Source organism: Anas acuta, chromosome 7 (assembly GCF_963932015.1).
Source record: "Anas acuta chromosome 7, bAnaAcu1.1, whole genome shotgun sequence".
In the NCBI taxonomy this organism is placed as follows: Eukaryota; Metazoa; Chordata; class Aves; order Anseriformes; family Anatidae; genus Anas; species Anas acuta.
In genome coordinates, this window is record NC_088985.1 from 25,176,543 (window position 1) to 25,204,455 (window position 27,913).

Below are 27,913 nucleotides of genomic sequence, written 5' to 3' on the forward strand. Positions count from 1 at the left end.
CACAATTACGCATGGAAAACTACAGTGCTATCTCTGAAGGTTTCCATTATTTAAGTCCGTTCTGTCTATATAGGCTGTTTTGTTGCCTGTTATGAAATAAATAAAATCTTTCTTAGATCTGAGGGTCTGTAAGTACAACAAACTCACTTCTCTTGCTGGTACTGACAGTTTATTCTGACCAGACCAGAAAAACTGAATCCACCACTGAAACAACAACCATGAGCCCCGATGCTGAGTTTCTTGTAACCAGTTGTGTCTCTTCATATTCACACAAATCTTTGTGAGATGAAATCTTTGCTCTTGAGAGTGGAAACTCAGCTGAGAAGCCAGTGTTGGAGAGGGCTGGCAGGTTATCTCCTAGGCTCTTCCCTCCAGCCAACACAGGCCACGCCTTGGTGTGGTTTGTGGGGCCATTTGGGGTACGGTTAGGTTTGCCTGGTAGACCTGAGAGCCATAAGGTCTGGCTGCTGTTCCCAGCTGTGTCCATCTCCTCCTGTAACTGTGCCCTCCTGTGCTGCAATCGCTGCTTCTGTAAAGCACAGAACATCTCTTTTGGTTTAATTTTTGGCTTAATTTTGTGAAGCCCATTGAGCTGTTTGGTGGCGAGGTGCTGCTAGATGACAACCAACCCACCGACCTAGGTTAATAACGAGTTTCCCGAGATAAGCTGCTCGCGAAATAACTTCTCCTTGCCTCCCGCTTTCAGGGTTTCTGCCAAATTATTTACTACCTCCCTACGAGGAAGTGGTGAACCGACCGCCAACCCCGCCACCGCCATACAGTGCCTTACACCAGCAGTGCGTCCCAGCAGGCAGCAGTAGCACAATCCCAGACACGCCAAGAACCCTGCAGCCAGCACAGAGCAGCTCGGCAGCACCCGGCGGCAATAACAGCAGTACTGACAACACCGGGTCCCCCGGCCTCGGGGACCCCGAGCCTTCCACCGCCGCGCTGGTCGAGCGAGCAGTTGCCAAAATGCAGAGCGTGGAGCCCGGTGGTGGCACCAGCACGGGAGCTGAGCTAGTGGAGAGGGCCAGTCCCGAAAAGGATACAGAGTGCAAGGAGGAACTGCTAAAAGGCTACAGCTCTGAGAGCTTAGAGCAGAGCAGCGCCATCCCCGACGCCAAGGACAAGACGCCGGGCAGGCAGCGCCGCTTCACGGGCGACTCGGGCATCGAGGTCTGCGTATGCAACCGGGGCCACCACGACGACGACCTCAAGGAGTTCGACGGGCTCATCGACGATGCTCTGGATGGGCCCCTGGACTTCTGCGACAGCTGCAGCGGCCGCCCGCACGGGGACGAGGAGGAAGGGCTTTTTAATGCCGCGGAAGAGCAGCACCGTGAACACAGCCACCACCACCTGCCCCGGCAGCCGGTGTGTGTACTCTTGAACACAATAAATGAGCAGGACTCTCCAAACTCTCGTACCAATAACTCCCCCAGCTAAGGTGGCAGAGTGGAAGGGAGAATCGGGGGTAAAAAATAAAAAACAAACAACAACACAAAGAAATAAAAGTGAAATAAGCAGATTAAAACTTTAAGAGGAGGAAAAGGTGATATACAACCGTTTTTTTTTTAGTTTTCCTCCCCTCCGGTGTAATTCGGGGACTAGTCCCGAAGGCCCAGCTTGTGGGGGACGGGTTGCTCTGGGTTTTGTTAATCATGTCCATCCTGCTCTGTGAGGCAGGGGGTGACGTTTCTCAATGAGACCTTCTAACAAATTGAACTTTCCCAATGGTGATTTTGGTGATGGTTATTATGAGTTTGTTGGTTTTAGTTTTCCAGAACACTGCTTTGTCTCGCAATCAGTAAAGCTCAGCAAATCTCACCCTGGGAGGATACGAAATCACCATAAGGCTTCAACCTCCAGGTGTCTTCCCAGAAGCCAGCAGCTTCTGACAGTGCCGGCAGTCAGTAGCCCAAGAGTTCTGGTTTGATATAGTGCTCTTGAGGCATTGTGGATTTCTTTTCATTTTAACTTTTTTTTTTTTTTTCGTGTGTGTGTGTGTGTTAAACTTTCCCAAAGCTGATGAACGCCTCGACACATCAGCCCTATAATCTCTGGTGCTTCAGTGTTTAAGACAGCAGGTAGGAAATTTCCCACTTGAAGCTGGTAACTGAAGGACCAGTTTCTTCCAGGAGTGTTAGTCTACCACGAGCAGTCTGAAAAGAAAGGGTTTGCAGAAATTTGCCTTTATATGTCATTTTCAAAGACAAGTGTATTTGTTCAATGCCTCCAAGAGCACAGTTAGAAGTAGAATCAGGGCAGCTGGGCTGCCTGCCAAGTACTGTGGTCTCCGAATGACCTTTTCCTGGTGTGCTGCAAAAGGGCTTGGCTTTATTTTTTCCTTATTTTGCACCCCGAGAGCAGCACACTTGAGTTAAGATGACAAAAAAAAAAAAAAAAAAAAAAGAACAGGGCTCTCTTTGGCCAGCGTGCCTTCAAGCTTCAGCGATGCATGTTGAACAAATGGAGACGAGAGCTCCGTCCATTGCGAAGGGATGACTTTACCATGTAGATGTGGAAGACCTGTGCAGTATTTTTTTTTTTTTTTTTAAATCCAAAAGTTTGGTGCGATTCTGATGTTGACCACTTACAGGAAATGAATGTCTGTTTTCTTTTTCTTTTTTTTTTTTTTTTCTTTTTATGGTGGCAACTGGCTACTGTATAATGTCTGTGAGCGTGTGTGTGTGACTGCAATCCATGCATGCGAGTCCTACTGGTAATATGAAAACCTGCTGTAAGACTGCAAGAAAATTTACTGTAGCTTTGCTTTAATAAACGGTAGAGATTTTGTTAGTAACAACCCGAAGGGAAAAAAAAAAAAGTAAGAGCTGAAACTAACATTCCCTGGAGTGCTCGTGTGGAAGAGAGCACAATTCAGACTGTGTATCTTGTTCTTGGGTTTTCTCCCCGTCCCTTTTATAATTATGGTCGTCCAGATCATTACTGTTATGGGGAAAAAAAAAATTGAAAACTGAACTCAGTCATACTCAGATTTGATTGATTGAAAACCAAAATCAGTTTCAAATGAGGTGGAAACCAAAATATAATGTCTTTTCTGATAACTTGCCTGCGTGTATGTGTATCATTTTTTGAGTTAAGAAAAAGATTTCTTTAGTTGGTGGATGCTTTTTTTAACTGGAGGTACGTAGAACTGACCTGAATACAGATGATGGAGCAAGATAAGTGGTGCTTATTTCAGTGTTTTACATGCTTGAAGGTAAAACTCACACTTCTAACTTAAAAAACAAACAAACAACAAAAAAAAAACACTTCTGACTTTAAAAAAAGGGCAACTTGTAGGAGAACTTTCCTCTTCTGCCCCTTGTAGCTTTTCTCTTCCATCAAAACAGCACTTCAGTAGGTGTACATGTATTAGGGTGGTCATAAGAATTAAAGACTCTGGTCTGGATTCAGGGAACTTTGTTTCTGGATGCCTCCTGTGAGGATAACAGAGCTGGAGCGTACCCCTGGGGTGGGCTGGCTCACCATAAAGCCAGGTAGGGACTGGCTGCTTGCAGCTCTGCTCACACTTTTGAGAAGAGAATTAAAATTAAAGATCCTCGCTGCCACCCCTAGAAATTCTCCACGTATTGGCACTGAGGTTTGTTCCTCGCATCATGGAGGAAGCTGGAAAAAAAAAAAAACACATCAGTCCTTACAGTATGGGATTTTCCTGCTATAAATCCTGGGAATGGCCCTGAGCCGGTGGGAGAACTTCTGCCAATGTTCCTGTTACCAGAAGACAAAAATCGCCGTGTTTGCCTTCCTGCCTTCTCGCTAAGGGCAGGAGAAGCCGCAGTCCTCTGGACACCGAGGTGAGTGCCAGTGGGTGTTTCTAATCAGGAACAAGCAGTGGTGTGCCCGTTCTGGGACGTCTCCATTTTCTTCAGGCTTTTAAAGACCAGAAAGAAGCAAACAGCCCACAGGCCATGTCTGTTTTATTTATTTTTTTCCTACACCTCTGTTGCTCTTGTGGCAGAAAGCTGGCGTGTGCAGGACTGTGAGCGTGGTGCTCTCAGTGCTTCAGGTTTTCAGACCCAGGTGTCAGGCAGGTGGCATGGGGACAGGACAGGTGGAAGAAAGCAAAAATCTGAGGTCCCCTCAACGAGTATGAGGCTTTGTATTTTTCCTTCTGTTTATGTACATTATGTCTTCCTAGCCAGAGGTGGGAAATGCCTGTGTTTGTGTAACCCTACGACCAGAAGAGGAGGGCAGGCTCACCTGCCCAGAACGGGGCCGGGAAAGCCGTGGTGCAGCCGAGCCTCTGCCTTGCCCATGGCCACAGGGCAGGAGGCCGGGACGAGCCTCCTCGGAGGCAGAAGGAGCACGTATGGCCTCCGCCAAGCGGCTGCCGGTGACGCCAGCCACGGCCTGCGCCGGGCTCTGCCCCGGGATGTGCGTCAGAGGCCGGCGCCTGGCCTGTGGAGCTTCCTGCCTCCCGGCCCCTGAAGGATCCCATCCTCCTCCTCCTCCTCACGTCCCGGCTGGGACATCCCGGGAAGGCCATGACCGTTCCCTTTTCTTCCTCAGAGCTGTTTCCCACCTCCCTCACAGCCCGGCTCTGTTATCAGATGGGAATCGTGCCCCGCAGCGGGGCTGCCTGAGCCATGCGCTGCGTGCCGGGGGGGCTGCGGGGTTGCTTCTCGGTTTGTTTTCATTTCTCAGTTTGTTTTTGGCCAGGGACAGCCACCTCCTCATGGTGCTCAGGGCAAGCTGTGGGAAAGCCGCCTTCCTGCCATCAATTCCTGCCATCGATTCCTCCCTCGCAGGCTGTAAGGAGCAGGAGGAGACGGGACACGCTGCTTCCCCGTAGCCCCACGTAGCTGCCTCCCGAGCCCCATGGATGCAGAGCGCACTCCCAGCCTGTTTTTCCCCCATGCAAACGTCCCAGGCAGCCCCAGACGGAGGGCAGAGACGCAATGCGACCCGGGTGGTTACATCAGCAGGGTTATTTTGGCAGGGAAAGCAGCGGCTGCTGCCGAGGTCACCCCCGGCCCTCCCACAGCCAGCCCCCGGTTTGGGGTCACTGGATCCCAATCTGAATGAAACCAGAGGGCTCGTCCTGGGCACCGAGGCACCAAGGATTGGCACGTTTTGGGTTTCAGGACCCCCCATTTCTCGTGGCAGGAGAATTCGGCTGCCACCAGCTGAACTGAAGCTGCCTGGTGGGGTCTGGGGGCTTGGACCCGTGTGTTCAAACACAGCAGCCCCGTGCAGCTGTCCGGCTGTGAACACCAGCCCCATGATTCAGAGTTAAATCTCGGGGGGAAACGGAGAGGGAGGGAGCGTGGAGGTGTGCAGGGCTGGGGAGGGGTCGCGCAGCCGTGTTGCCGCCTGGTTAAATATTAAAAAGGGTCAGGCAAGCGAGGAGCAGAAACCTAATTGCACACTGCCCTCCCTGGCGGGGCGTTTTATGGCAGCTGACGTCCCAGCTGGGAGGGGCTGTGCGTGCACATCCGTGTGTGTATGGACATAAAAACATGTGTGGGGGGCATTAAACACATCCCTGTGCTTTCGTGTGCCTGCACACGCTGGTGAGTACAGGGGTGTGCAGACATGGGCACACGCTCCTGTATGTGTGCACAGAGGGAGCCAGGCAGGAGCTAAAGCAGCAGGAATATTTAAGCTGTTTCCTTCTTTTCCCTGCATGAAGCAGGTCCCAGCCAGAGGGAGCACGCTGTCCCCGGCTCAGGGATGGAGCTGGGGAGACCTTCACCCCCCAGCAGCCACGCAGAGGGGCTGTGGCATCTCAGCCCAGCACACATAAGAGGTTTTGGGGCTGCCACACATCTCGGGCACCTTCCCACCTGCTTGTGCCCTCTGTCACCTGCCCAAAAAGCAGCTGGAGCCGTGCTGGGTTGGGAACAGCTTTATTCAGGCAGCCTGGCATCCACGAGACAAGCAGGGTGGAGGCTCTGTGGCATCCACCCACCCCACCCCATCCCACCCCACCATCACACGGGTGTCCCCGTCACGAGGCCGCCCTCCAGGCCTCCCGCAGCCTGGCCTTCACCCGAAACTTCTGCACCTGCAGCACGACGCCGAACTTGCCCTCCAGCGAGGGCAGGGGCTGGTCCGGGGGGCACTCGAGCGTGAACCTCTGCAGCACCCAGGCCAGGAAGAGGAACAGCTCCATCTTGGCCAGGACTTCGCCCAGGCACACGCGGATCCCGGCCCCGAAGGGCAGGTAGCTGGGTGAGGGCGAGTGGATGTGCTGGCCCTGCTCGTCCAGGAAGCGTCCTGCAAGGGGAATAATGGGATCCTCTAAAGGGATCGGTCCCTTTCTGCCTGACACTTGCCCAAATTCAGCCCCTACGTGTCTCTCCCACCAGCAGCAGGACAAGGCGGGTGCGAGCTCCCCATCTGGGGAGAAGCAGGACCCGACCTCCTGGCCCCTTTCCTTCTTTGTCCCCACACCACAGGGCACAAAACCCACCGGGGTTGAACTCCTCGGGCTTGTCCCACTCCTTCTCGTCGTGGTGCACGGACCAGAGGTTGATGATGACCCTGGCGCCCTTGGGGATGGCGTACTCCCCGATGCTGCGGGGAGAACACGGCGTGAGGGGGCCGCTCCTGCCTGCCGCCACCGCCCACACCCCGGTGGTCTCACCTGGTGTCGGTGAGGGACACGTGAGGGATGAGCAGGGGGGACACGGGCCGGATGCGCAGCACTTCGCTGATGGTGGCCTCCAGGTAGGGCAGCAGCGGGCGGTCGCTGAGGTGGGGGTGACGGGCCAGGCCGATTTTCTGGTCCATCTCCTCCTGGATCTTCCTCTGGACCTGGGAGGGGAGCAAGGGCTGGGTGTGAGCACCCAGCACCACCAGCAGGTGATGGGGGCAGAAGCAAAGTGCTCCTCACAGCTTGATACCCCTAACTCCAAGAGCCTGACATCTCTCTTGGCATTATCCTTCCCCAAAGCCCCCTGCGATGCCCCTGGTGCAGGAGGGAGACCCGCGGGGCACGGACCTCACCTCAGGGTAGTGGAGCAGGTAGAGCACGGTCCATTTGAGCACGGTCGTGGTGGTCTCCACGCCAGCCCCGAAGATGTCCCCCACCGTCATGAGGAGGTGGTCGTCCGTCAGCTCCAGCCCTGCTGCCGGCGGGCTGTTGTTCTCGGCGCTGAGCCTCACTTGCAGGAGGGCATCCATGAGGTCCCTCACGGTGTCCCCACAGAAGGTTTCCTGCCAGGGGACACAGCTGAGCCCCCCCCAGCTCAGCTCCAGCACCCCGCAGCCCCCTGTCCCAGCCACTTGGGCACCTTGTGTTCGGTGAACTTCTGCTGGAGCAGCTCATCCCTGACCTTGAGGCATTTCTTCAGCAGGGCCAAGTCCTTGTTGGGGAAGATCTGGGGGAGAAAAGCCCCGTTACAGCACAGAGCTCCAGCTCAACCTCCAGCTCCTTCCTCTCCTCCCTCAGGAGAAGACCACGCAGCTCCCGTGTCCCCGCTCACCTGCAGCCAGGGGAAGATATCCACCAAGCTCTCCTTGGCCACGGTGTCCACGATGCCCTGGCTGTACTCCAGCATGGCCTCGAACTCGGGGTCCCCGCGGCGGTAGGAGGAGTTGAAGCAGAGGGAGCAGACCACGTTGGTGACGGCCCTCGTGAGCTCCGGGGCCATGTCCAGGGCTGCGTCCTGCGCGGCGCTGAGCGTCTCACACAGGGACGCAGCCTCCTGGCAGACTATTTTTTTTTTGGGGGGGGAAGGAGAGGCAGGAGAGGGGACAGTGAGCCCCGGGGGTGGCCAAGGGGGTGTCAGGAGGCACCTCCAGCAGGGGTTTAGGCAGCAGGGATGGAGCAGAGAGGCAATAAGGACAGAAAACACACACATATATGATAGCGGGGTGGCGGGGGACACTCACTGATCTTCTCGAGGGCGACCGAGCCTTCCCCGAACATGGAGAGGGCGGCGTGCACCAGCTTGCGCTGGAACTTCCAGAGGGGGCTGTAGCTGGCGAAGGCGATGTCCTTGCCCCCCCGGGACAGCAGGTCCGTGGTCACCTTACAGGGTACACAGCTTTAGGGTCAGGCAGGCAGCCCCGCAGCATCCTCACCCTGCAGCAGGGGGGTCCCCCAAACCCATCCCCTTCAGACTCACGGTGCGGGGCCGTCCGGCGAAAGCCTTCCCCTTCTTCAGCAGCACCTCGCGGGCGTGCTGGTAGCTGTTGACCACCACCACGTAGTGGGAGCCCATCCAGAGCCCGTAGAGGCTGCCGTAGCGGCCCTGCAGGCTCCAGAGCCGCAGGTGGAGCTGGGGGTGCCCGGCCAGCTGCAGCAGGCTCCCCACCAGTGGCAGGGCTGGCAGGCTCCGCAGCCGCCCCGTCCCCGTCCCCATCCCCGTCCCCGTCCCCATGGGACCCCGGCGGCGTGCCAGCCCCCAGGCGCACAGCAGGGCCAGGCACAGCAGCAGGGCGGCCAGCGGCAGCATGGTGGGGCAGCTGTGAGGCTGTGCGGCCCCCGAAAATTTATACCCGCCCAGCAGAGTCCCCTTGACCCTGGGACGGGCTCGGCTGCTTATCGGGGGGATGGCGGCCGGCCGTGACGGGCAGCGGGCCAGCTCCGCAGCTGGGGACAGGGCGGAGGGGCTGGGAGGATGGGGGGAGGCCCTGGGGGCTCCTCTGGGTGCAGGGACTGGGGTGGGCTGGGGGCTGTGAGACCCTCCTGGTGTCTGAGGGGCTGGGGCACTGGGCAGCACTGGGCAGCACTGGGAAGAATTGGGCAATGTGGTGAAGGAGTGGTTTGAACTGGTTAGTACTGGGCAGCACTGGCCAATATGGTGCAGGACTGGTGAGTACTGGTTAGTACTGGGTAATATGGTTCAGGGGTGGTTTTAACTGGTTAATACTGGGCAGTACTGGGTAATATGAAATATGTTGCAGGACTGGCTTGAACTGGTTAGTACTGGGCAGCACTGGGTAATGTGGTGTAGGACTGGTTAGAACTGGTTCGTACTGGGCACTACTGAGTAATATGGTTCAGAGGTGGTTTGAACTGGGCAGCACTGGGTAATATGGTGCAAAACTGGTGAGTACTGGTTAGTACTGGGCAGTACTGGGTAATATGGTGTAGGGGTGGTTTGAACTGGTTAATGCTGGGCAGTACTGGGAAATATGAAATATGGTGCAGGACTGGCTTGAACTGGTTAGTACTGGGCAGCACTGGGCAATATGGTGTAGGACTGGTTAGAACTGGTTAGTACTGGGGAGCACTGGTGCAGGGGTGGTTTAAACTGGTTAATACTGGGCACTACTGGGTAATATGAAATGTGGTGCAGGACTGGTTTGAATTGGTTAGTACTGGGCAGCACTGGGCAATACTGGGCAGCACTGGGCAATATGGTGTAGGACTGGTTAGAACTGGTTAGTACTGGGGAGCACTGGGTAATATGGTTCAGGACTGGTTTGAACTGGTTAATACTGGGCAGCACTGAGCAATACTGGGCAGCACTGTGCAATGTGGTGCAGAACTGGCTAGTACTGGTTAGTACTGGTTAGTACTGGGTAATATGGTGCAGGGGTGGTTTAAACTGGTTAATACTGGGCAGTACTGGGTAATATGAAATGTGGTGCAGGACTGGCTTGAACTGGTTAGTACTGGGCACTACTGAGTAATATGGTTCAGAGGTGGTTTGAACTGGGCAGCACTGGGTAATATGGTGCAAAACTGGTGAGTACTGGTTCGTACTGGGCAGTACTGGGTAATATGGTGCAGGGGTGGTTTAAACTGGTTAATACTGGGCAGTACTGGGTAATATGAAATGTGGTGTAGGACTGGCTTGAACTGGTTAGTACTGGGCAGCACTGGGCAATACTGGGCAGCACTGTGCAATATGATGTAGGACTGGTTAGAACTGGTCAGTACTGGTCAGTACTGGTCAGCCCCAGGCAGTACTGGGCAGCACTGGGCACCCCCCGCCCTTCGCCTTCCCGCCTCTTTTGTCCCTCAGCGCTGCCCGTAGCGGCGCGGCGCAGGCGGGGCGTGCGGCGGGCAAGATGGCGGCGGGCGGCGCGGCGGAGGCGCAGGCGCGGTTCGGGCACTCGGTGAAGGGGCTGCTGACCGAGAAGGTGACGAGCTGCGGCACTGACGTCATCGCCCTCACCAAGCAGGTGCTGAAGGGCTCCCGCAGCGCCGAGGTGAGCGGCGGGCGGGCAGGCGGACTACAAGTCCCAGCATGCAACGCGGCCGCGGGGCCCCCGGGGAAAGGCGGAGGGGCTGCGGGTGGTGCGGCGGTGCGGGGCGCGGGGCATGATGGGAGTTGTAGGCAGCAGGGGGGGCGTGCTGAGAGGTGCGTGCGGGGCGCGGGGCATGCTGGGAGTTGTAGTCCCGAGGGCAGCTCCTGGCCCTTTGGGGGGGGTTTGGGGTTGGATTTGGGGTTGGGGTTTGGGGTTGGGTCTGGTAACGCTGTTCTTGTCTTGTAGCTCCTGGGGCAGGCTGCGAGGAACATGGTGCTGCAGGAGGACGCCATCCTGCACTCGGAGGACGTAAGCACAAATCTGCTGGGAAATAGGGGAAAGGGTTTTGGGGACGGGGGCCGGACGCGCTCCCGGAGCCCCAAAATGAGAGATCTGCGCGTGGCGGGGGGAGCAGAGCTGCTGCCGAGCCAAACGTTCGTTCTTGTTCTTGTTTTCCACAGAGCCTGAGGAAAATGGCCATAATAACCACGCACCTGCAGTACCAGTAAGTAGGGGGGCACCGCCTGCTCTGCGGGGTGCTTAATCCAGACACACGTGAGGGTTTTGGGCTCCTGAGCCCTTGTTTGAGTCCCTTTTCATCACCATCGAGTGGTGTTGCTGCAATTTGTGCTTTTCTAACGCTCTTTCCTCTCCTTTTCTCATCTAGGCAGGAAGCAATCCAGAAGAAGTGAGTACCTAGCGGAGGGAATGCCAAGAGGACGTGGGAAACAGCACGTAGAGATTGATGGGGAAAGGAAAGAGTAATGGGGTGTGTGGGGGAGAGAAGCAGCTGGAAGGTTTTTGCAGCTGCTTTTGAAACATGCTGGCCCAGCAAGATAGCGTTCCACTGCTCTGAAGGTCAGTACTGCAAAGAGATGAGATCTTGGGTGAAGGGATGATTTTATTGAAAACTTCTGGTTCTTTCCTTAATGTGCACGAGTACACGAAGTGCGGTTTGCCTTGTGGGCACGGGGAGGTGGGGTGGGGAACCCCGGGATTTCTCTTCCCGTCCCTTGGGTGCTCCCTGGGGATCAGATCTCACTGTCAGCCTCTTCTTGTTTTGTCCCCAGTGTCGAGCAGTCATCGAACCTGCGGGACCAGCTGAGTCACTTGCTGAAATGAAGCGAAGCTGAAGGCACGAGGACTTCTCGACTGGCACGGAGGGCAGCCAGGCATCCTGTCCCCTCCGGGGCTCAGGACTGTGTCTGGATGGTGCTGGATGCCCGCTGGGATACGTGCAGAGCACACATTTCTGAGCGTGTGGGCCCCTCTCACACGATCCCATCCACGTCTCTATCTCCAGAACGCTCTCCTGCTTCCCCACGTGTGACTGAAACCATCTTAGCAGAAAGTTCCCTTCCCCCAATGATCCCTGTGTTCGCTTACTTCCCGTGTTTCACGTGAGATGTTCGGCTGTCCAATGTTTCTCACAGCCGGAGCGGGATGATTTTATTTCCCGTCTAAGCTCTGCTCAGCATCCGTCTCCTGTAAGGTGATGGAATAATGCTGCTGGTGCCTGCCAACAACCAGCAATCACACAGCCGGAGTTTTCATACAAAACAGCTCCCCCCCTCCCAATAAACGTACAAACTAGAGATGTGGGTTTTAAATACAGGTGCCTGAAGTTTGACACGGGTCCTTATTTAGGCACAGATGGTCGCTGCCATTTATTTAGGGCACGTTAATCAGTGGGAGCTGTGAGTGGCTGGGTGGGTGAGGTGCTTCAGAGTGGGCTGAGGTGCCCGTCCAAGACCTGAATTTTGGGAAGCGTGATTCTGCACAGACACCTCTGTCCCTGCTCCAGCTGGACATGCCTTGGCGAGCATCCCGCTCTGAGGTTATCTTATTTTCCACTAAGCCAGAGCTTGGAACGCCATCCCTTTGCCAACCCATCTGTACTGCCTTCGGCCTTCAACCACATTCCTGTGCTGGGTTGCTGCTCCAGCTTTTGATTAAGCAGCCTTGGAAGTGCTGGGTGGCTGTATCTGGTTGGGAAGGTGTCCAGAGACACAGCTGGGAAGCAGGCAGGGAGATGCAAAAGAAAATCAGGAGCCGGTGTAGTCAGCTCTGCACGGCTCCGTGGCGATGACTTGGTGACTGGGCTCCCGTTTGCTTCCTGGGCAGTGAGATGGGGTCCGGGCTATAAATATTGTGTCTTGTTTTTCATCAGTCACGTACCCAGAGCACTTGGAGCACGCTGGAAGCACTTGCTTGTGTGCATAAAGAGCTGAAATGATTTGCTTTGTTATTAAGGCTTGGGTTTCAGCTTCTAAGTCTAATCTTTTCACCTCCCGTGCCTGCTTACCTTGATAGCAGGGGCTGTGATGCCTAAAGGATGGGGCACCGGGGTCCGTTTGTGCCCTGGGGGGGGTTCCTAATCCGTGGCCTCACAGCTGTGTTTGGGGAGAGAAGCTTTTCCCCCAGCTTCTGGAGAAGGAGGCAGCTTTTTCCCCTGCGAGCTCCCGTCCTCTGCAGGGGCTGGGGCATCCCACGGGGGTCTCCCTGCGTTTGGGGCGAGCAGGAGGTGGGACGGGGGGACGGGACGCAGCAGGGTGGGGGTACCCAAAGGCTGAGGCTGTGGGTGTGAGGTGACCCCGTGGGTTCTGGTAGCAAGCGTGGCCGTGCACCCGGGTTTTTTACCCAAATCTCAGGCCTGGCAGGAGCTGGTGTCGGGCGGAAGCCAGGCCTGGGGCGGCGCAGGGCGCCGGGGCGGAGCGTGGCCGAGCCGTAGCCGGAGGCAGTAAGGCACCCAGGCACCCCGGGGCTCCGGCTCTAGGGTGCCAGGGCCCTGTGGGGGGACCCCATGGGACCCCGAAGAGGGTTGGGATTCACCCTACAGGGACGTCCTTGGGGGTAGTCCCTCCAGGACAGGCAGGGTCAGGGTGTTTTGGTGGGGGGGATGTTGGCACGGGGTGCTTTTCCCATTAGGGTTTGGGTTGGGGTCTCCTCGGGGGTTGCTAGAGGGACTAAAAGCGTTCCTGTATTTTGGGGAGGGGGGTGAGGGCCTTGGGGAAGGGTTTGGCGTGGTGCCCATGGTGATGGCGTCGGCACCAACCCTGTGCCCCCGTTGCTGCAGTGGCCGCGCCGTGTGGGGAGCAGATCCCCCACAAACAGATCCCCCGCGAACAGATCCCCCAGGACCAGATCCACCGCGAGGTGCAGGTGAGGGGGGCGAGCGGGGCGGCCGGGGAGGGAGCGCCGAGCCCAGGCAGTGCCAGGACACCCGCCAGTCAGGGGACAAAGCTCATTTGGGGACCGGGGTGAGGGTGCTAAGGGCATTTGGCTGCTGCCAGCGGGGTTTCGGAGCAGGCGCTTTGCTCATTTCCCTGTGGGGATGGGGAGGGAGCGGAGCGAGCCTGTGTTTCTCTGCATGCACCCCCGTCAGTCAGGGAAACAGCATCCATGGCCTGAAAAAATATTGCAAACAGCAATTAAATCCCCTCCTGTGCAAAGATGTGTGTGTATACGAGCAGGGGAAGCCAAGCAGGGTGGGTATTTAGCCTGATTTTTAGCTGGGTGCGGTGCCAGAGGGCACTGGGGGTGTGTATAAGGTGAGCACGGGTGTGATCCCGTGTTTTGTGACCCCATGGAGTCACCGTGGCCCAGCTCGCTGCAGTTGGGTGCCCCGTGTCCTTCCCACCTCAGGATTACTACGGCAAAGAGCTGCAGAAGTCGGAGGACCTGAAAACCAACGCGTGCGTCACCTCGGCCAGGCCGGTCCCCAAGGCCATCAGAGATGCTCTGGAACGCGTCCACGAGGAGGTGGTGGCCAGGTGAGCTCCGGGCGAGTTCCTCCTGCTGCCACCTCCCCGTGGGCTGCAGAGGAGCCAGCGTGGTAACCCCCCCCCCCAAAAAAAAGGTACTATGGCTGCGGTTTGGTTGTCCCTGAGTGCCTGGCGGCATGCCGGGTCCTGGACCTGGGCAGCGGCAGCGGCAGGGACTGCTACCTGCTGAGCCAGCTGGTCGGGGAGCGGGGCCACGTCACCGGCATCGACATGACCCAGGGCCAGGTAGGGTGTGGGGACAACCCCTGGGCTTGCTTTGTCCCCTCTCCGTGTCCCCCCCCCCCCCATGTTCGTTCCTTTCCTCCTCCCAGGTGGAGGTGGCGAGGAAGCACATCGCGTATCACATGGAGAAGTTTGGCTACCAAAAGCCCAACGTGGACTTCCTCCAGGGCTACATGGAGAAGCTGGGTGATGCCGGGCTGGCTGATGAGAGCTACGATATTGTCATGTAGGTACCCTGCGGGGGTCTGCACCCACATCCCACCAGGTTTCTTGCTTCAGCCACGTGTGAGGAAAGGGAAAAACCCAAGAAGGATCTGGGCTGGGACCTGGGAGTGTGGGGACTGCCCTTTTTGTGGTTGAACCCTGCACTAAGTTCAGGCTGTGCAGCAGCCGGCGGTGCTGAGTGTAGGAGGTGATGGTGCAAATGAGCCTTGGTCTTCTCCTCTCCAGCTCCAACTGCGTGATCAACCTCGCCCCCGACAAGAGGGCCGTGCTGCGGGAGGCCTATCGCGTGCTGAAGGTGGGAAGCAGAGCGGGGTTGGGGCCACTTTGGGGGCCGTTGCTCCATTTCCCAGCCCATTTTGCCCCACTGCCTTCCAGCCCGGCGGAGAGATGTACTTCAGCGACGTCTACGCCAGCCAGCGCCTGAGCGAGGCCGTGAGGAAGCACAGGGTGCTGTGGGGTGCGTAGGGCTCCTGGATATAGGGTGACACGGGACGGGGAGCACCTTGTTGCCTTGTGTCACCCGTGTGCGTGCTGTCGTGGCAGGGGAGTGCCTGGCGGGAGCCCTGTTTTGGGGAGACCTCTACAGCATCGCCGAGGAGGTGGGCTTCAGCCCCCCGCGCCTGGTCACCGCCAGCCCCATCACCATCGGGGACAAGGAGCTGGAGGGTGTTGTCGGTGAGGGTCCTGACAGGGAGCAGTGGCTCCATTTGGTCTCAGGGAGAGGTGCTGGGACCCTGTGCTCAGCGCCTGGCCCGCTGGGCTCTCTTTTTTTAGGGGACTGCCGCTTCGTCTCCGCCACATTTCGGCTCTTCAAGGTGCCGGGGAGCAGCCGTGCCGGGCCGGGCCAGGTCATCTACAACGGTGGGATCGTGGGGCACGAGCGAGAGCTGGTGTTTGATGCCAACTTCACCTTCAAGGTACGGGGAGGTGCATTTTGGGCTTCTGGGGGTGGTGAGCAGACCCGGCCTGAAGGACTGGGGATGGGGCAGCACTGATGCAGTGTGGTTTAGGGGATGAGGTGGTGGATGGGGGCCATATAAGCCAGAAGAGCTGCAAATAGGGCAGGGAGAGGGAACCAGAGCTGTGCGTTGTGGAGATGGGAGTGGGACATCCCTGGTGGCTTCACCAGGTGGTTTGGAGCCCGCTGCTTGCTCCCTGTGGGTGTTCCTCCAGGCTTTGGGCTTTGGCCCTGCTTTCAGCCCCCACATATCTGACCGGGCAGCTGGGGGACCCTGGTCCGTGTGTCCCAGCCCTGTGCCTGTCACCGTGTCCCCAGGAAGGCGAGGCGGTGGATGTGGATGCCGAGACGGCCGCGGTGCTGCGCAGCTCCAGGTTTGCGGAGGAATTCCTCATCCGAGCCGCCGGGGCCGATGCCGCCACACCCCAGGGCTGCTGTGGCAGGAGGGTGAAGGTTGGTAGCAGCAGCCCCGTGCTGGATTTGGGGCTGGGGACGCTGCTGTCCCTTGCTAGGTCCCTTTACCCCTGTACGTGCCCAGTTGGGGTGTTGGAGCTGGTGGCTGGGCAGCCCTGGGGTCTGCATGGGGACAGCTCCTCCCTGCTTTGGGGCGCAGCGACCACCCCAGCTGCTCCTCGCTGCTGCTGTGAGCTTTGGGCCCTGACCCCACAGCCCGAAACACTTTTATCTCTCTGCTGGCAGCCTCCCTCCTCATCCTCACGGCCATCCTTCCACACGGGCCAGCAGGGGTCATCAGTAGGCCAGGGAGATAAAGCCCTGCAGCTGCGCGTCCCTGGAGCACAGCCTTGCGCTGGGTTTTTGGGTCCCCGTCCAAGCAGAAGGCATTTCTCAGATAAAAAAGCAGAGTGAAACCCCCCCCAGAAGCTCTCAGCACCCTCCTTAGGGCAGGGAAAAGCCACCAGGCTGATCCCGATGGCGGCAGGGAGCGAGTGGTGGGGAAACGCTGCTTCCACGGCGGGCCTCGTGTTTCCCTGCGGCCTGATCCTAAATCGGCTTCTCCTCTGCCCTACAGGAGAAGATCTGCGACCCCTTCCAGCTGCTGGAGAAGCTGGCGGCCCCGGCTCCTGCCTGCGGTCCCGCTGCCACCTGCGGGCCCCGGGGATGCTGCTGAGCGATGTCCCCATCCCGCCGGGTGCCAGCGGGGCAGGGGGCTGCGGCCCACATCATGTGGGGTTATCACCAGAGGAAAACATAGAAATAAAAGGCCGAGATGAAACCCTGTGGGGTTGGAGACTGCGGGGTGCTGTGCTTTTAGGGCTCGGTATGAGCACGGTGGGGATGGGGAGCACCCTGGGGGTCCCCTCGCTCCCTGTGGGACACACGGACAGGGATGGGAGCTGTGGGATGGGAGCTGTGGGGCCCCTCATATGGGATTTCTCAGCACCCTGCAGTGTGTACCCCATGCACCAGTCCAGCTCTGCTCTGAGCCCCCCGAAACCCCCTGCACGCACACCCCATCCCGTAGCTTTTCCCGAAACCGCCCCTCATGCCCAGGGCGGCCCCACAGCCTGTCCCCGGGATTGGGATTTCTTCCCCCTTTCCCCATGCAGCGCTGCTGAGGTTTATTTTTCCCCCGGACTCCATCTAGTGGGAAGCCCTGCGTGCTGTGCAGGCCTTGCACCTGCAGGGTTTTGCAGGGAAATGCGGCGGTTTTGGAAATCCCACACTGTGGCTGCAGGGTCCCACACCCCACACGTGTCCCACGTCCCACCTGCCCCAACACCATGTCCCCGTCCTGGATGAGCTGGGAAATGAGGGAACATTTCCATCCCTCCTCCTGCCCTGATCGTCCAGGAGGGACCAAAATCCCCTCCCTGCCAGCTGAACATCATCTTGTCCCCATCAGGCCGTCAAGGAAGATCCCCATCAAGGGAGATCCTTGGGGTTTTTACAAGTTTAGAGGCCTGTAAGGGCAGTTCCCAGTCACAGAAGGGATTTCCTAAGTGCCCCGCACTGCTCGCCCTGATCTCTGCCAGGAGCGAAATAGGGGAGCGATGAATCCCCAGTCTGGGGCTTGAACCCATAAATAATGCCCATAAATGTGGTTTCCTGGAAAGTCACCTCGCCAGCCTGCCGTTTGGGTTCAGATGGGACCAGGAACCTGCAGGATGCAGTGCAAGGAACTTGCAAGTGGCTGGGTTTAGGGCCGCAGAGCGGCGTGCTTGGAAAACTGTAACTCCTCGTGTGTGTGCTATTTTATTATTTTATTTTGTTTATTAAAAAAAAATATTATTTTTTCTTTTTATTTTATTTTATTTTATTTTATTTTATTTTATTTTATTTTATTTTTTTACATTTTGTATTTATTTTTTTTCTTTCATTTTATTTATTTTTGACTTTTTTGACTAGAAAAAAAAATACAATGTCGTTTGTGTTTTATTTTATTATTTTGTTTCTTTTAAAATTATTCTTGGTTTTACTTTATTACTTTATATCGAATTACTACTTTATTTTAATACTATATTATTTTCATTTCATTTATTTTTGTCTTTTTGGACTAGAAAAACCACACAACGCTGTTTGTGTTTTACTTTATTATTTTGTTTCTTTTTATTTGCAATTATTTTTTCTTTTTAAAATTTTGTATTTCTTATTATTTATTATTTTTGTTTTATTTTATTACTTTATTTTATTTTAACATTTTATTTATTTATTTTTATTATTGTATTTCATTTCGTTTCATTTCATTTCGTAACTTTATTTTATTTTAAATAAAATATTTAATAAATTAATATCTTTAATAAATTAATTATTTATCAATTATTTTTCATTTTAAATTTTAATTAATTAATTATTAATTATTATTTATCATTTAATGAATAATTTAATTAAATTAATATATTTAATAAATTAATAAATTTAATTAATAAAATTTATTTTATTTATAATAAAATAAAATTAGTTTATATAATTTTTATATAAAATATTATATAATTTATATAAATTTATGTTTTGTTTTATTTTATTTTATTTTATTTTATTTTATTTTATTTTATTTTATTTTATTTTATTTTATTTTATTTTATTTTTTCAGATTTTGTTGCTTCCCCCTTCACACTCCCCCTGCTCCCGGGGCCGGCCCTTTGCCCTGTGTGTGCCCCACACGGCCGCCAGGGGGCGCTGCGACACCGCTCACGGGCCCGGGGCTGTGACCGGGGGGGGGACACGGAGCCGGTCCCGGTCCCGTTCCCCATCCCCGTCCCCATCCCGCTCCAGCCCCCCCCCCCCCCCCATCCCCTCTCCCATCCCCGCCCCGCCATTGGTCGCGCCCCCTCTTAGCCCCGCCCCCTCTCCCCCCACCCCCTCCCCTATTGGCCCTCACCCCGGGGCCGGCCCCGCCCCTCAGTCACGCGCCGCGGGGGGGGGCCGGCGGCGGGCGGCGATTGGCGGAGGGGCGCGCGGGCGGCCCCGCCCCCTCAACGGTTACCGGCCGGCCGTTGGCGGCCGTTAGTCGCGGCCCCGCCCGGGTGAGGCGGAGCGGGGCGGAGCGGGGCGGGGAGCGCCGCGCGGCTCCACCAAGGCGGCGCTCGGCTCGGCCCGGCTCCGGCAGTCGCCGCCCGTCGGGTCCCGCGGGCAGCCGCGCCCCGCCTGCCGCCAGCACCGCCGCCAGCACCGCCACCGGTGCCAAGCGGGGCACGGCCGCGGGCGATGAGGGGCGGCGGCGGCCCCGCCGCCGAGCCCTGACTAAAGATGGCCGCGCTGCCCGGGGGGAACATGGCGGGGGGCGGCCGGGGGGCGCGGGGAGCGCCGCTGCTGCTGCTGCTGCTGCTGGGCTGCTGCTGCCGCATGGGCCGCCCGCCCGCCGCCTCCGCCGCTGCTCCGCCTGCCTCTTCCTCCTCATCATCCTCATCCTCCTCGGCGGAGGAGACGGTGATCATCGGGCTGCGGCTGGAGGACACGGACGACGTCTCCTTCATGGAGGGGGGAGCGCTGCGGGTGAGCGAGAGGACGCGGGTGAAGCTGCGGGTGTACGGGCAGAACATCAACAACGAGACCTGGTCGCGCATCGCCTTCACCGAGCACGAGAGGCGGCGGGGAGGAGGCCGGGCGACGCTGGCTGGAGACGGCGGGGGAGCGGCGGCGGTGGTGGGGAGAGGAGGAGGAGGAGGAATGGGCTCCTCGGCTGGAGGAGGAGGTGGAGGTGGTGGTGGTGTTGGAGGAGGAGGAGGAGGCGGTGGAGCCCCGCAGCGCTGCGGCATCCGCACGTCGGACATCATCATCCTGCCGCACATCGTGCTCAACCGGCGCACGTCGGGCATCATCGAGATCGAGATCAAGCCCCTGCGTAAGACGGAGAAGAGCAAGTCCTATTATCTCTGCACCTCCGTCTCGGCCCCTGCTGCCGCCGCCCTAGGGCCCGGGGCCGCCGGTGGGTTGGTGGGTGCCGAGGGACCCGCCGGCCCCCCGCCCTGGGGGGAGACCACCTGGATCTACCACGACGGAGAGGACACCAAGATGATCGTCGGGGAGGAGAAGAAGTTCCTGCTGCCCTTCTGGCTGCAGGTGATCTTCATCTCGCTCCTGCTCTGCCTCTCGGGCATGTTCAGCGGCCTCAACCTGGGCCTCATGGCGCTGGACCCCATGGAGCTGCGCATCGTGCAGAACTGCGGCACGGACAAGGAGAAGAACTACGCCAAGCGCATCGAGCCCGTGCGCCGTCAGGGCAACTACCTGCTGTGCTCCCTCCTGCTGGGCAACGTCCTGGTCAACACCACGCTGACCATCCTGCTGGACGACATTGCCGGCTCCGGGCTGGTGGCCGTGGTGGTCTCCACCATCGGCATCGTTATTTTCGGCGAGATCGTGCCGCAGGCCATCTGCTCCCGGCACGGCCTGGCCGTGGGCGCCAACACCATCTTCCTCACCAAGTTTTTCATGATGATGACCTTCCCGGCCTCCTACCCTGTCAGCAAACTGCTGGACTGCGTCCTGGGCCAGGAGATCGGCACCGTCTATAACCGGGAGAAGCTGTTGGAGATGCTGCGGGTCACCGACCCGTACAACGATCTGGTCAAGGAGGAGCTCAACATCATCCAAGGAGCCCTGGAGCTGCGCACCAAGACGGTGGAGGACGTGATGACTCCGCTCCGGGACTGCTTCATGATCGCTGCCGAGGCCGTGCTCGACTTCAACACCATGTCCGAGATCATGGAGAGCGGCTACACCCGCATCCCCGTTTTCGAGGGTGACCGCTCCAACATCGTGGACCTGCTCTTCGTTAAGGACCTGGCTTTTGTGGACCCTGACGACTGCACGCCCCTCAAGACCATCACCCGGTTCTACAACCACCCGCTGCACTTTGTCTTCAACGACACCAAGCTCGACGCCATGCTGGAGGAGTTCAAGAAAGGTGGGATGATGGCAGGGCCCGGGGGGTGGTGGGGAGCACCCCTGGTGAGGGGGCTCTGAGGGGATCCCTCGCTGTTTCCCCTCACAGAGGCTTTGGGAAGGTGCACTCGGAACAGAGGAGCCTGAATTTAGGCATCCTCCAGCTCCTTGACCCAGAAAGCTGACCCGTGGCTGGGTGATGGTCTGTGCCCCCTGCCTCTTTTCCCCACTACCGGGCTGTGTGTGTGGGCATCGTGCCAAGCAAGGCTGCTTTTTGTTTTTTTCTTTTTTCCACTCATCTGCACATTATAGTGGGAACTGCTGACATGAATACGCGCCCGTTACTTGGCTCAGTCCTCCCTGTGCTTTTTCAGCTGGCCTGACAGCGAGGAGAGGAGCGGGTGGGCTGCTGGTGTAGGTCACTCCTATCTTTCCGGCTTAGTGCGCACACACGTGCTGAGATAAACACGGCGTTCACACTCCATTCATCCGCTTGGCTGGCTGACTTCAGCCCTGTGCTCGTGTTACAGTTATCCTGATTGATGCTTTGATCTGGGAACCCAGAAATAGTTCCAAGGTCTTAAAATGTGTTTGAATGCACCTGTCTGGGTGGCACGTTGGGGTTACGGGCCTTTTTACCTAGGCTTTCCTCTGCCCCAAGGACCACAGGCTCAGCTGTGCAAACACGTGAGCCCATCTACATCTCTGCTCTAGTGTGTATTCATTGCTTCAGAACTGGATGGGGGCTTTCCATCTGAATTGTGGGAGGTGTTCTGACAGATATGCGTTAATTCTCATTATAATCCTTTGCTTATGAGGAAAAAACAACACAACTTTTTTTTCCCTTTTTGAATCTATTCCTCTCTGCGAGCCAAATAATGATGCAGGCAGTATGCTCTGTGCAAAAAAGTGCTTTAAAGGAAATAGTAAGTGAAATTCCAAATCAATTAGGTACTTGCAGACCATCATGCTGCTTAACTGAAGGTAAAGTGAGCGCCACAGACTGATCATAACCATGGGAGCTCAGAGCAACGTGCTGTCAGGCGGTTCTGTCTCTGAGAGATGATCTGACTGAAAGAGATGTTCATAGCTGCATTGGTACCACAGGTAGGCTAACGAGGAAAAGTTAAGTTAGCCTTTTATCAAATGCAGAATTCTCTTGAAGATAACTTTGTAAATTGGTGAACGTTTTTTCTAGGTAACATTTAATTTTCCATTTAGATTTCCAGGTACTGGTTGGTCCCCACACTGAGCTTTGGCAGCATGGCATTTGATCTGTTTCCGCCTGCTTAACTCAGTTTAGGGGATTCAGAGGGCTATTCCGTTGGTATTCTCACTTTTCTTTCACAGATGGAAGGTGAACACACTCTGCTTTTTGCTGACCAGAGCAGCAGCTGCTCTGTTTAGTTCTTTCTGCCTCAGTGTGGTGATGGGGAAATCTTACTCTGGTTCAGAGCTGTTGAACAGGAGATGTGGGAGAGCCTTGCCTGTGGTTTCTGTGCTGCAAAATCTGCAGCTCGGATCTGGGAAACTCAATTATGTCACTTAACTGCTGGCTGGTTAAGGTGGGTTCTGCTGGGTGTGCAGGCCTGGAGTTCTTTTCCCTCTGTTACTCTGACTCCAGGTAGCGTGGCAGGGTTCTTAACCTGCAGCTGGACCTCTGGTTTTTTTTTTTTTTTCTAGCTTTGTGTGTAGCAATGTGTCTGAAGGGAGGTGAAACACTCCTGTGTGTTTAAAAATAGGAGCCCTTTTATTTAATAGCTGGGAGAATCAGGCATTTTAATCCTGCAAGTGTGGCAAAGCCAAATAGGCCTCTTTGCACTTTCTGAAATTCATGCCTAAAATAGGCTCCTTAATTCTTTGGGGTTGCTTGGAAGGTACACACCAGAGGTAGCTTTTGCTGATAGCCAGAGGACTTCTCTTGCCTGCACCAGGTAAATTCCCAGCAGCACAAGTTTAGGATGACTTCCTAATGGGAACGTGTGCCCTGCTGCAACCACTGCGTTCTGGAGCAGTCCCTGTAGTAGTGGATTAATTTGGGATAGTTTGATCGTGCCTCATATTTACTCCAGGACGGCCGTGCTGGTTGCTGTGCATTGACAAGCCCTGGTGTTAGGACTAGTTCCGTCTTAACTGGTTTTTCTTTAAACATGCAGATAGGGTGGAAATAAATAGCTTCCTTTGTCCTTTGAAATGAATGTAAATAACTGATAGCTTGCTTGATCTGGCATAGCGCGCTGTCTTTTGCAAGAGTTCTTCAAACTCCTTTCTGCACGGCAACCTTGCCAAATTCCCGTGAGAATGTACAAATTAAGGGTGAGAATCAAATTGCATGTTGTTCTCTGGTAAAGTGCTGAAAATAAATAAGCTTAGGGTTTTTAATCGCCCCTTTCCCACCACATTGACCTTCCACCACGGTAGGCTTGCTCCAAAACTCTCTCCTGCCTTTCTCCCACCCAGGTGGCTACAACCCTGTTCGTTGCAGCGAGCAGCTCGTGTGATAGTGCTGCTGTCAGTTAAAGGCTTTAATCTGTTCAAGGAAAGAGGCTTTTTTTTTTTATTATTATTTTTTAAGAAGTTTAGGAGTTAACATAAATTGGAGCCTACCAGGGAAGAGATGAAAAGCCAAGCATGGCAGGATACGCGTCCTTCTGGTGCTGTGGCAGATGAAACTGGTAGTTTTGTACTTGCTTAGGCTGGGCAGCTGGAGGATTTGGTGGTGAGCTTTATTATTAATGTTCTTTGCCCACAGTTGCAAAATGAATATATGCTTCACCTCTATGCTGCCAGGCAAGAAACTTAATTTTAAGAGAGCTGCAGCACATTCCCGTTCCCGTGTTGCTCTAATCTCTTGAAGTATGAATAAACATGACTTCTGAAGCAGCCTGCTAAAAAGCTTCTCTCCTAAAAAGCCTTGTTTATTTTAAAATAAATAAAAACTTCTGAAAGTGGAGTAGCTTTCTATTTCTGTCAACAGACCTCAACTCCATTTGCCAGCTAGCTGTGCAGACTGGGCATTCAGCTTACTTGAATCCAATCTGTTCAACCCCAGTTTAATGCAGGGAAGTACAGGGTACCCGTTCCACAAGTCAGGGAAATGACCTGCCCGACTTTGCAAAGATGTGTCTTGTTTGAAATAACCTCTTGCTGGCTGTTGCTGTGAAGGGGAGCAAGGCGACAGCTCTTCCAGGATCAATTACTGTCCTGGCTCCTAAGGTGCAGCAGGGAGTGAATGAGCATCAAAGTCATTTTTTGGAAAGAAGCTATGGGCTGTCTCATCTGGTATCTTTTCCCTTGCTGGTAAGTGTTGTGTTGTTGCTGTTGTTATCTTGACAGTTTTCCTAGGTCTTTGGCACTTGTTTGGAGTGTTTTTCAGTGCTGGACCTCTGCATGTGTTATCCTAAATCCAAAATTTTCTATTTGAAGCTCTCCGAATGCCAGAGTTAGAAGAATCCAGCTTGCAAAGCGTTGATTTCTAATACTAATATTCTAAGATTGGCCCTCTTTTTACCAGTCATCATACGGCTGCTTTCCTGGTGGCCTGGACAGCCTTGTAGTGAGGCAGTTTCTCAGTCAGAGTCTTCCTTATCCGTACTAGGAGATCTTTGACTTGTATGTTTTGATCTTATTTGTATCTGTCTCTAGTATTACGTTATAGTAAAGATCAGAGTTAATAACCTAGTACAGAGAAGTCATGGAAACTGTGTGCAGCGGTCCTGAGCTCTTATTTTCTGAATCACATGGCAGCCTTGAGACAATTCCTGGATTCCTTATTAAAATTATTGCCGACTGAACCTTAAAAGATTTTTCTTCCCTAAAACCTTGTCAGATTTAACTTGAGGATCTTTTCTGCATGCTCTGTTGATTTTTGTTGTCTGTCTTTAAGAATGTATTTGTTTAGTAAGGACATAGACCAATTTTTTTTCTCAGGGTCTTATTTCTTTTCTAGTTCTTCCTCCCACTCCCAGGAAAACCATGGCCCAGGAACCTGAAACTCTTACTTCTGAGGGGAGGGACAGCGAGTGACTGGTAGCCCACAAATCCAAAGCTCTGCACTGCTGTTATTCTGGGCTGAGCTCTCTTTCTGCTATTAGGTCGCTTACCTTTCTGCTGCAACTCCAACCCAGACTTGCAGCTCACTTCTTTCCTGGTCTCTTTCAGGTTTTATAGGTTCCCATCCTGCTGAATCTGAGTCCAAGCTTCCAATAAGTAAACTTCATTTAACGCATCTGAATGCTTGTTTTCTGGTTCGTCTAACAGGTTGTTTGTCTCTGAAGCTGTTTTTCTGTTTAGGCTGTGACTGCAGCATTACAAGGAACTGGAAGAAACTACATAAATCCCTTCTGGAATTATCAAAGGCATGTAAAACTCCTTCTTGGAAAACAATATTGCTTTCAAGGCCGCTTGGCTAAAAAAAGGCATCTCTTCGGATCCTTTTAGGAGAATTCACGTAAAGATAAAGGTGTTGAGGTCCCACACGGAGACTTCTTGTGTGAAGAGAATAGGGCAATTATTAGGGAATTTGCCACCAAGATACAGAAGGCATAGCACAATGTGCCTGTAGGTTTGTTCCTGGGGGATGCGTTCAAGGGCAGCTCCGGCTCTCCTGGGGCTCACTGCTGCGATGCTTTTGTGGGCCTAGGAGAAGGAGAGATGGTGCTGGAGAGCAGCAGTGCTGTGTCAGCCTGGCCTTGGTGAGGAGCCCAGCTGGAGGCTCTGTTCTGCTGCTAAGGGCAGAATGAGATGTGGATCACGGAGAGGAGTAAGCAAATTCAGTGCCCTAAGTGTTCAGAGCAGTACAGGTCTGAATTTGACACGTGTGCTTGGCATCATTCTTTGATTGCTTTTTAGCTCATGATTAGAGTCTCATTAGTCAACAAAGACAAGCTGTTGCCATTTCCCCCAGTGTTCTCCAAGTTAGCAAACTCCTGCACCCACCGGGGTGAATTCCGCAAGCGAGCCAGGTTCCTATCTGCTTTCTGTCTATAAAGGCTCTCTGTGATAGGCACAGCTACAAATTTCAGGTCAGTCTGTGCTGTCAGCAGCATTTCCTGGCCAGTTTTGAAGCCGAATATGGAGAGAAGAGGCAAAATGTTGACTTCTGAGCAAATTCAGTAGTACAGTGAAGTGATCAGGTAGTGTAACCAGTGCAGTTTTCTTCCAGGGCTGAGATTTTTTTGATTTTTTCAGTATTTCTCTGCCAACGTGAGGTACTGAGGAGCAGAACGCTCTGCGTACATCAGTCAACTACAAGGGTGTAAAACCAGTGACAAAGAGTGCTAGAAAAGAGGAAATGTGTTTTGTTCCCCCTGGAAGCTTGGTGATCTCATCAAGCTGCAATTCAAGAGCTTCTGAAACTAAAGATATTGTCTTTAATAAGTCGTCTTAGGTGTTTGTTTCTTTCTGTGAGCGTGTCTAATCAACACTGAACCTTTGTCAGCTCTTGTGTGTGGGCGAGCAGCAATAGCGTGGTATCTCCCATCAGTTGCTTTGTAATGTGAGTGGCAGAAGGAGATGGATCTAAAGGTTGCGGTTCTGATCGTCATCTCTGGAAAATGCTGGGAACTGTGGAAACGCTATTGCTATTTTGCTGTTCAGCCAAAGCTAGTAAATATTACAGCGGAAGCTGTCTGCACAACCATTATTTGACACTAGTATGGGAGCATTATTATGCAGTTTCTAATTATGTGATCGCAGACTGCCTGTTCAAGACCTCTGGATAGCGATGTAATTGAATAAGTGAGCTTGAGATACTCTTATCAGCCTCTTCAGTGCCCCGTGCCAAAGCAAATATTTGGGACAAAATCATCCTTTTGTTAACCTCATGTATTAGGCCCATTGTTCTTTTTTATTTCATGTTTCAAATCTGTTCTGATGCCTAAATATTGAGCCATTAGCATGTGTGATTGCAGGAGAGCTCAGCAGCAAAGCAACTCAACAACAGGTTTATTTTGCAGGCTGTAGTATCGCTCTAGCTGGCAATAGAGTAAAGGAGGGAGTTAGTCACCTCACCTCTTCCAAACACTTCACAAAGTATGCTTAATATTAAGAGTTGTAAGTCAGTTTTACAGCTGCCTAGGCACTATAAAATGGGTCTAGAATGAACGGAGAGGCTGAGCAGTGTGTTGAATGAGTCTGTATCTCATCCTACATTGCTTTTTCTGTTAATATTTAAGAAGAACTCTTTTTCATTCGCTCACGTGCCTCTACCAATTGCACTTCTAATGTTGAGTCTCTCCCAGTTTCACTGATGGAGCTTGGAAAACTAACCCTCAACACAAGGTACTGCAGTACTCTGAACCGTACCCTGGTGAGCGTGACCTGGTACTCCTGTTAATTTGACCAGATCCTCAAATACAGCTTACCAGCTACAAACAGGAGTGCAAATACTTGGTGCTAATGAGCTATAGTGAACAGCACATGGCAAAAAATCTCAGATCAGCCAGTGGATCCAGCCTGGCTCCTGCCACGGGCACTGAGTCATTTCGGGACCATCTAGTGATGCTTTTTGTTTTACTTTTTCCGTGATTACCTATCGTTGAAGTGAGATGTATAAATCTGTCAGTAGCTTTCCTCAGGTGGAATCTGCCTTTTCTCTTGGCCTAGGAATCAGCATGGCCCAGTAGCTGCTGGCAGAAGAAGCCATTCTGAGAATAAACTAGGGCCGAGTGTGGTGGCATACAAGACAGCTGTGAGAAGGGCATGAAGGGAAGCTGTTAAGGAACTCGAAGGGGTAGAGTTGGCCTGGTCACCTTAGTATAGGTCTTCTTATTGAGAGGTGGGTGTAGGGAAGAGAAATAGATGGCTTGGGACAGGTAAGTTGAGAAGTTCCTTTGGGTTCTAAATCTTGTACAACATGGAGTAATGAAGATCTGAATCCTCAAAGCGTATTATTTAGAATTTAAAAATTAAAAATTTAAAAATTAAAAATTTAGAAATTAGAAATTAAAATTTAGAAATTAAAAGCATATGTTTAGACAGAGAAACTGAAAGATTTCCTATAGCACCTGAAAGAAAATCAGCAGTGTGATGACTCAAGGGCTCTTAACCATACAGCATCTTTCACAAAGTGAACTTGGAGGAATCAGGTCCCCATTAAGCAGTCCAGCTGGGAACACAAGGTTGCAAGAGGACAGCAGAGAAGGTAGAGATCCCTCTCTCAGACCAAAGGCTGTTGTGCTTGGAGAGGATCTGGCTG

The 27,913-nt window shown here is 53.8% G+C and overlaps 5 protein-coding genes across 17 annotated transcripts in view; 4 read left to right on the forward strand and 1 right to left on the reverse strand.

Moving 5' to 3' along the window:
* The window catches only part of WBP1L (WW domain binding protein 1 like), a 53,705-nt gene extending 50,634 nt beyond the window's left edge, over positions 1–3,071 (forward strand). For all 6 annotated transcript variants that reach the window (XM_068688344.1, XM_068688342.1, XM_068688345.1 and 3 more), the window contains one exon: positions 707–3,071. In XM_068688344.1, coding sequence (XP_068544445.1) covers positions 707–1,449 — 743 coding nt within the window. In that variant the 3' untranslated portion in view covers positions 1,450–3,071. The remainder of the gene's footprint in view (positions 1–706) is intronic.
* Positions 3,072–5,863: 2,792 nt separating this feature from the next.
* On the reverse strand, positions 5,864–8,450 carry CYP17A1 (cytochrome P450 family 17 subfamily A member 1). The gene is made up of 8 exons (XM_068688340.1): positions 8,106–8,450; positions 7,870–8,008; positions 7,461–7,690; positions 7,269–7,355; positions 6,982–7,191; positions 6,620–6,789; positions 6,446–6,549; positions 5,864–6,249 (listed from the first exon to the last, which is right to left on the reverse strand). Exons 1-8 carry the CDS (start codon positions 8,433–8,435, stop codon positions 5,981–5,983), a joined length of 1,539 nt encoding a protein of 512 aa, XP_068544441.1. The 5' UTR covers positions 8,436–8,450; the 3' UTR covers positions 5,864–5,980.
* A 1,503-nt stretch (positions 8,451–9,953) lies between these two features.
* On the forward strand, positions 9,954–11,774 carry BORCS7 (BLOC-1 related complex subunit 7). 2 transcript variants are annotated; one of them, XM_068688348.1, is made up of 5 exons: positions 9,954–10,140; positions 10,426–10,488; positions 10,641–10,684; positions 10,847–10,867; positions 11,250–11,774. In XM_068688348.1, exons 1-5 carry the CDS (start codon positions 10,000–10,002, stop codon positions 11,299–11,301), a joined length of 321 nt encoding a protein of 106 aa, XP_068544449.1. In that variant the 5' UTR covers positions 9,954–9,999; the 3' UTR covers positions 11,302–11,774. The 2 variants fall into 2 exon arrangements, with proteins under 2 accessions (XP_068544449.1, XP_068544451.1); XM_068688350.1 differs by having other exon boundaries at positions 9,954–10,113.
* Positions 11,775–12,852: 1,078 nt separating this feature from the next.
* On the forward strand, positions 12,853–16,620 carry AS3MT (arsenite methyltransferase). The gene is made up of 11 exons (XM_068688347.1): positions 12,853–12,919; positions 13,256–13,341; positions 13,825–13,952; positions 14,039–14,189; positions 14,276–14,412; positions 14,637–14,706; positions 14,787–14,868; positions 14,955–15,086; positions 15,186–15,328; positions 15,688–15,822; positions 16,400–16,620. Coding segments are annotated over exons 1-11 (1,164 nt in total). The 5' UTR covers positions 12,853–12,918; the 3' UTR covers positions 16,499–16,620.
* A 2,234-nt stretch (positions 16,621–18,854) lies between these two features.
* The window catches only part of CNNM2 (cyclin and CBS domain divalent metal cation transport mediator 2), a 111,247-nt gene continuing 102,188 nt past the window's right edge, over positions 18,855–27,913 (forward strand). For 3 of the 7 annotated variants that reach the window (XM_068688355.1, XM_068688357.1, XM_068688356.1), the window contains exon 1: positions 18,855–20,737. In XM_068688355.1, coding sequence (XP_068544456.1) covers positions 19,078–20,737 — 1,660 coding nt within the window. In that variant the 5' untranslated portion in view covers positions 18,855–19,077. The remainder of the gene's footprint in view (positions 20,738–27,913) is intronic. The other 4 variants (XM_068688352.1, XM_068688353.1, XR_011098245.1 and 1 more) reach the window with 3 other exon arrangements.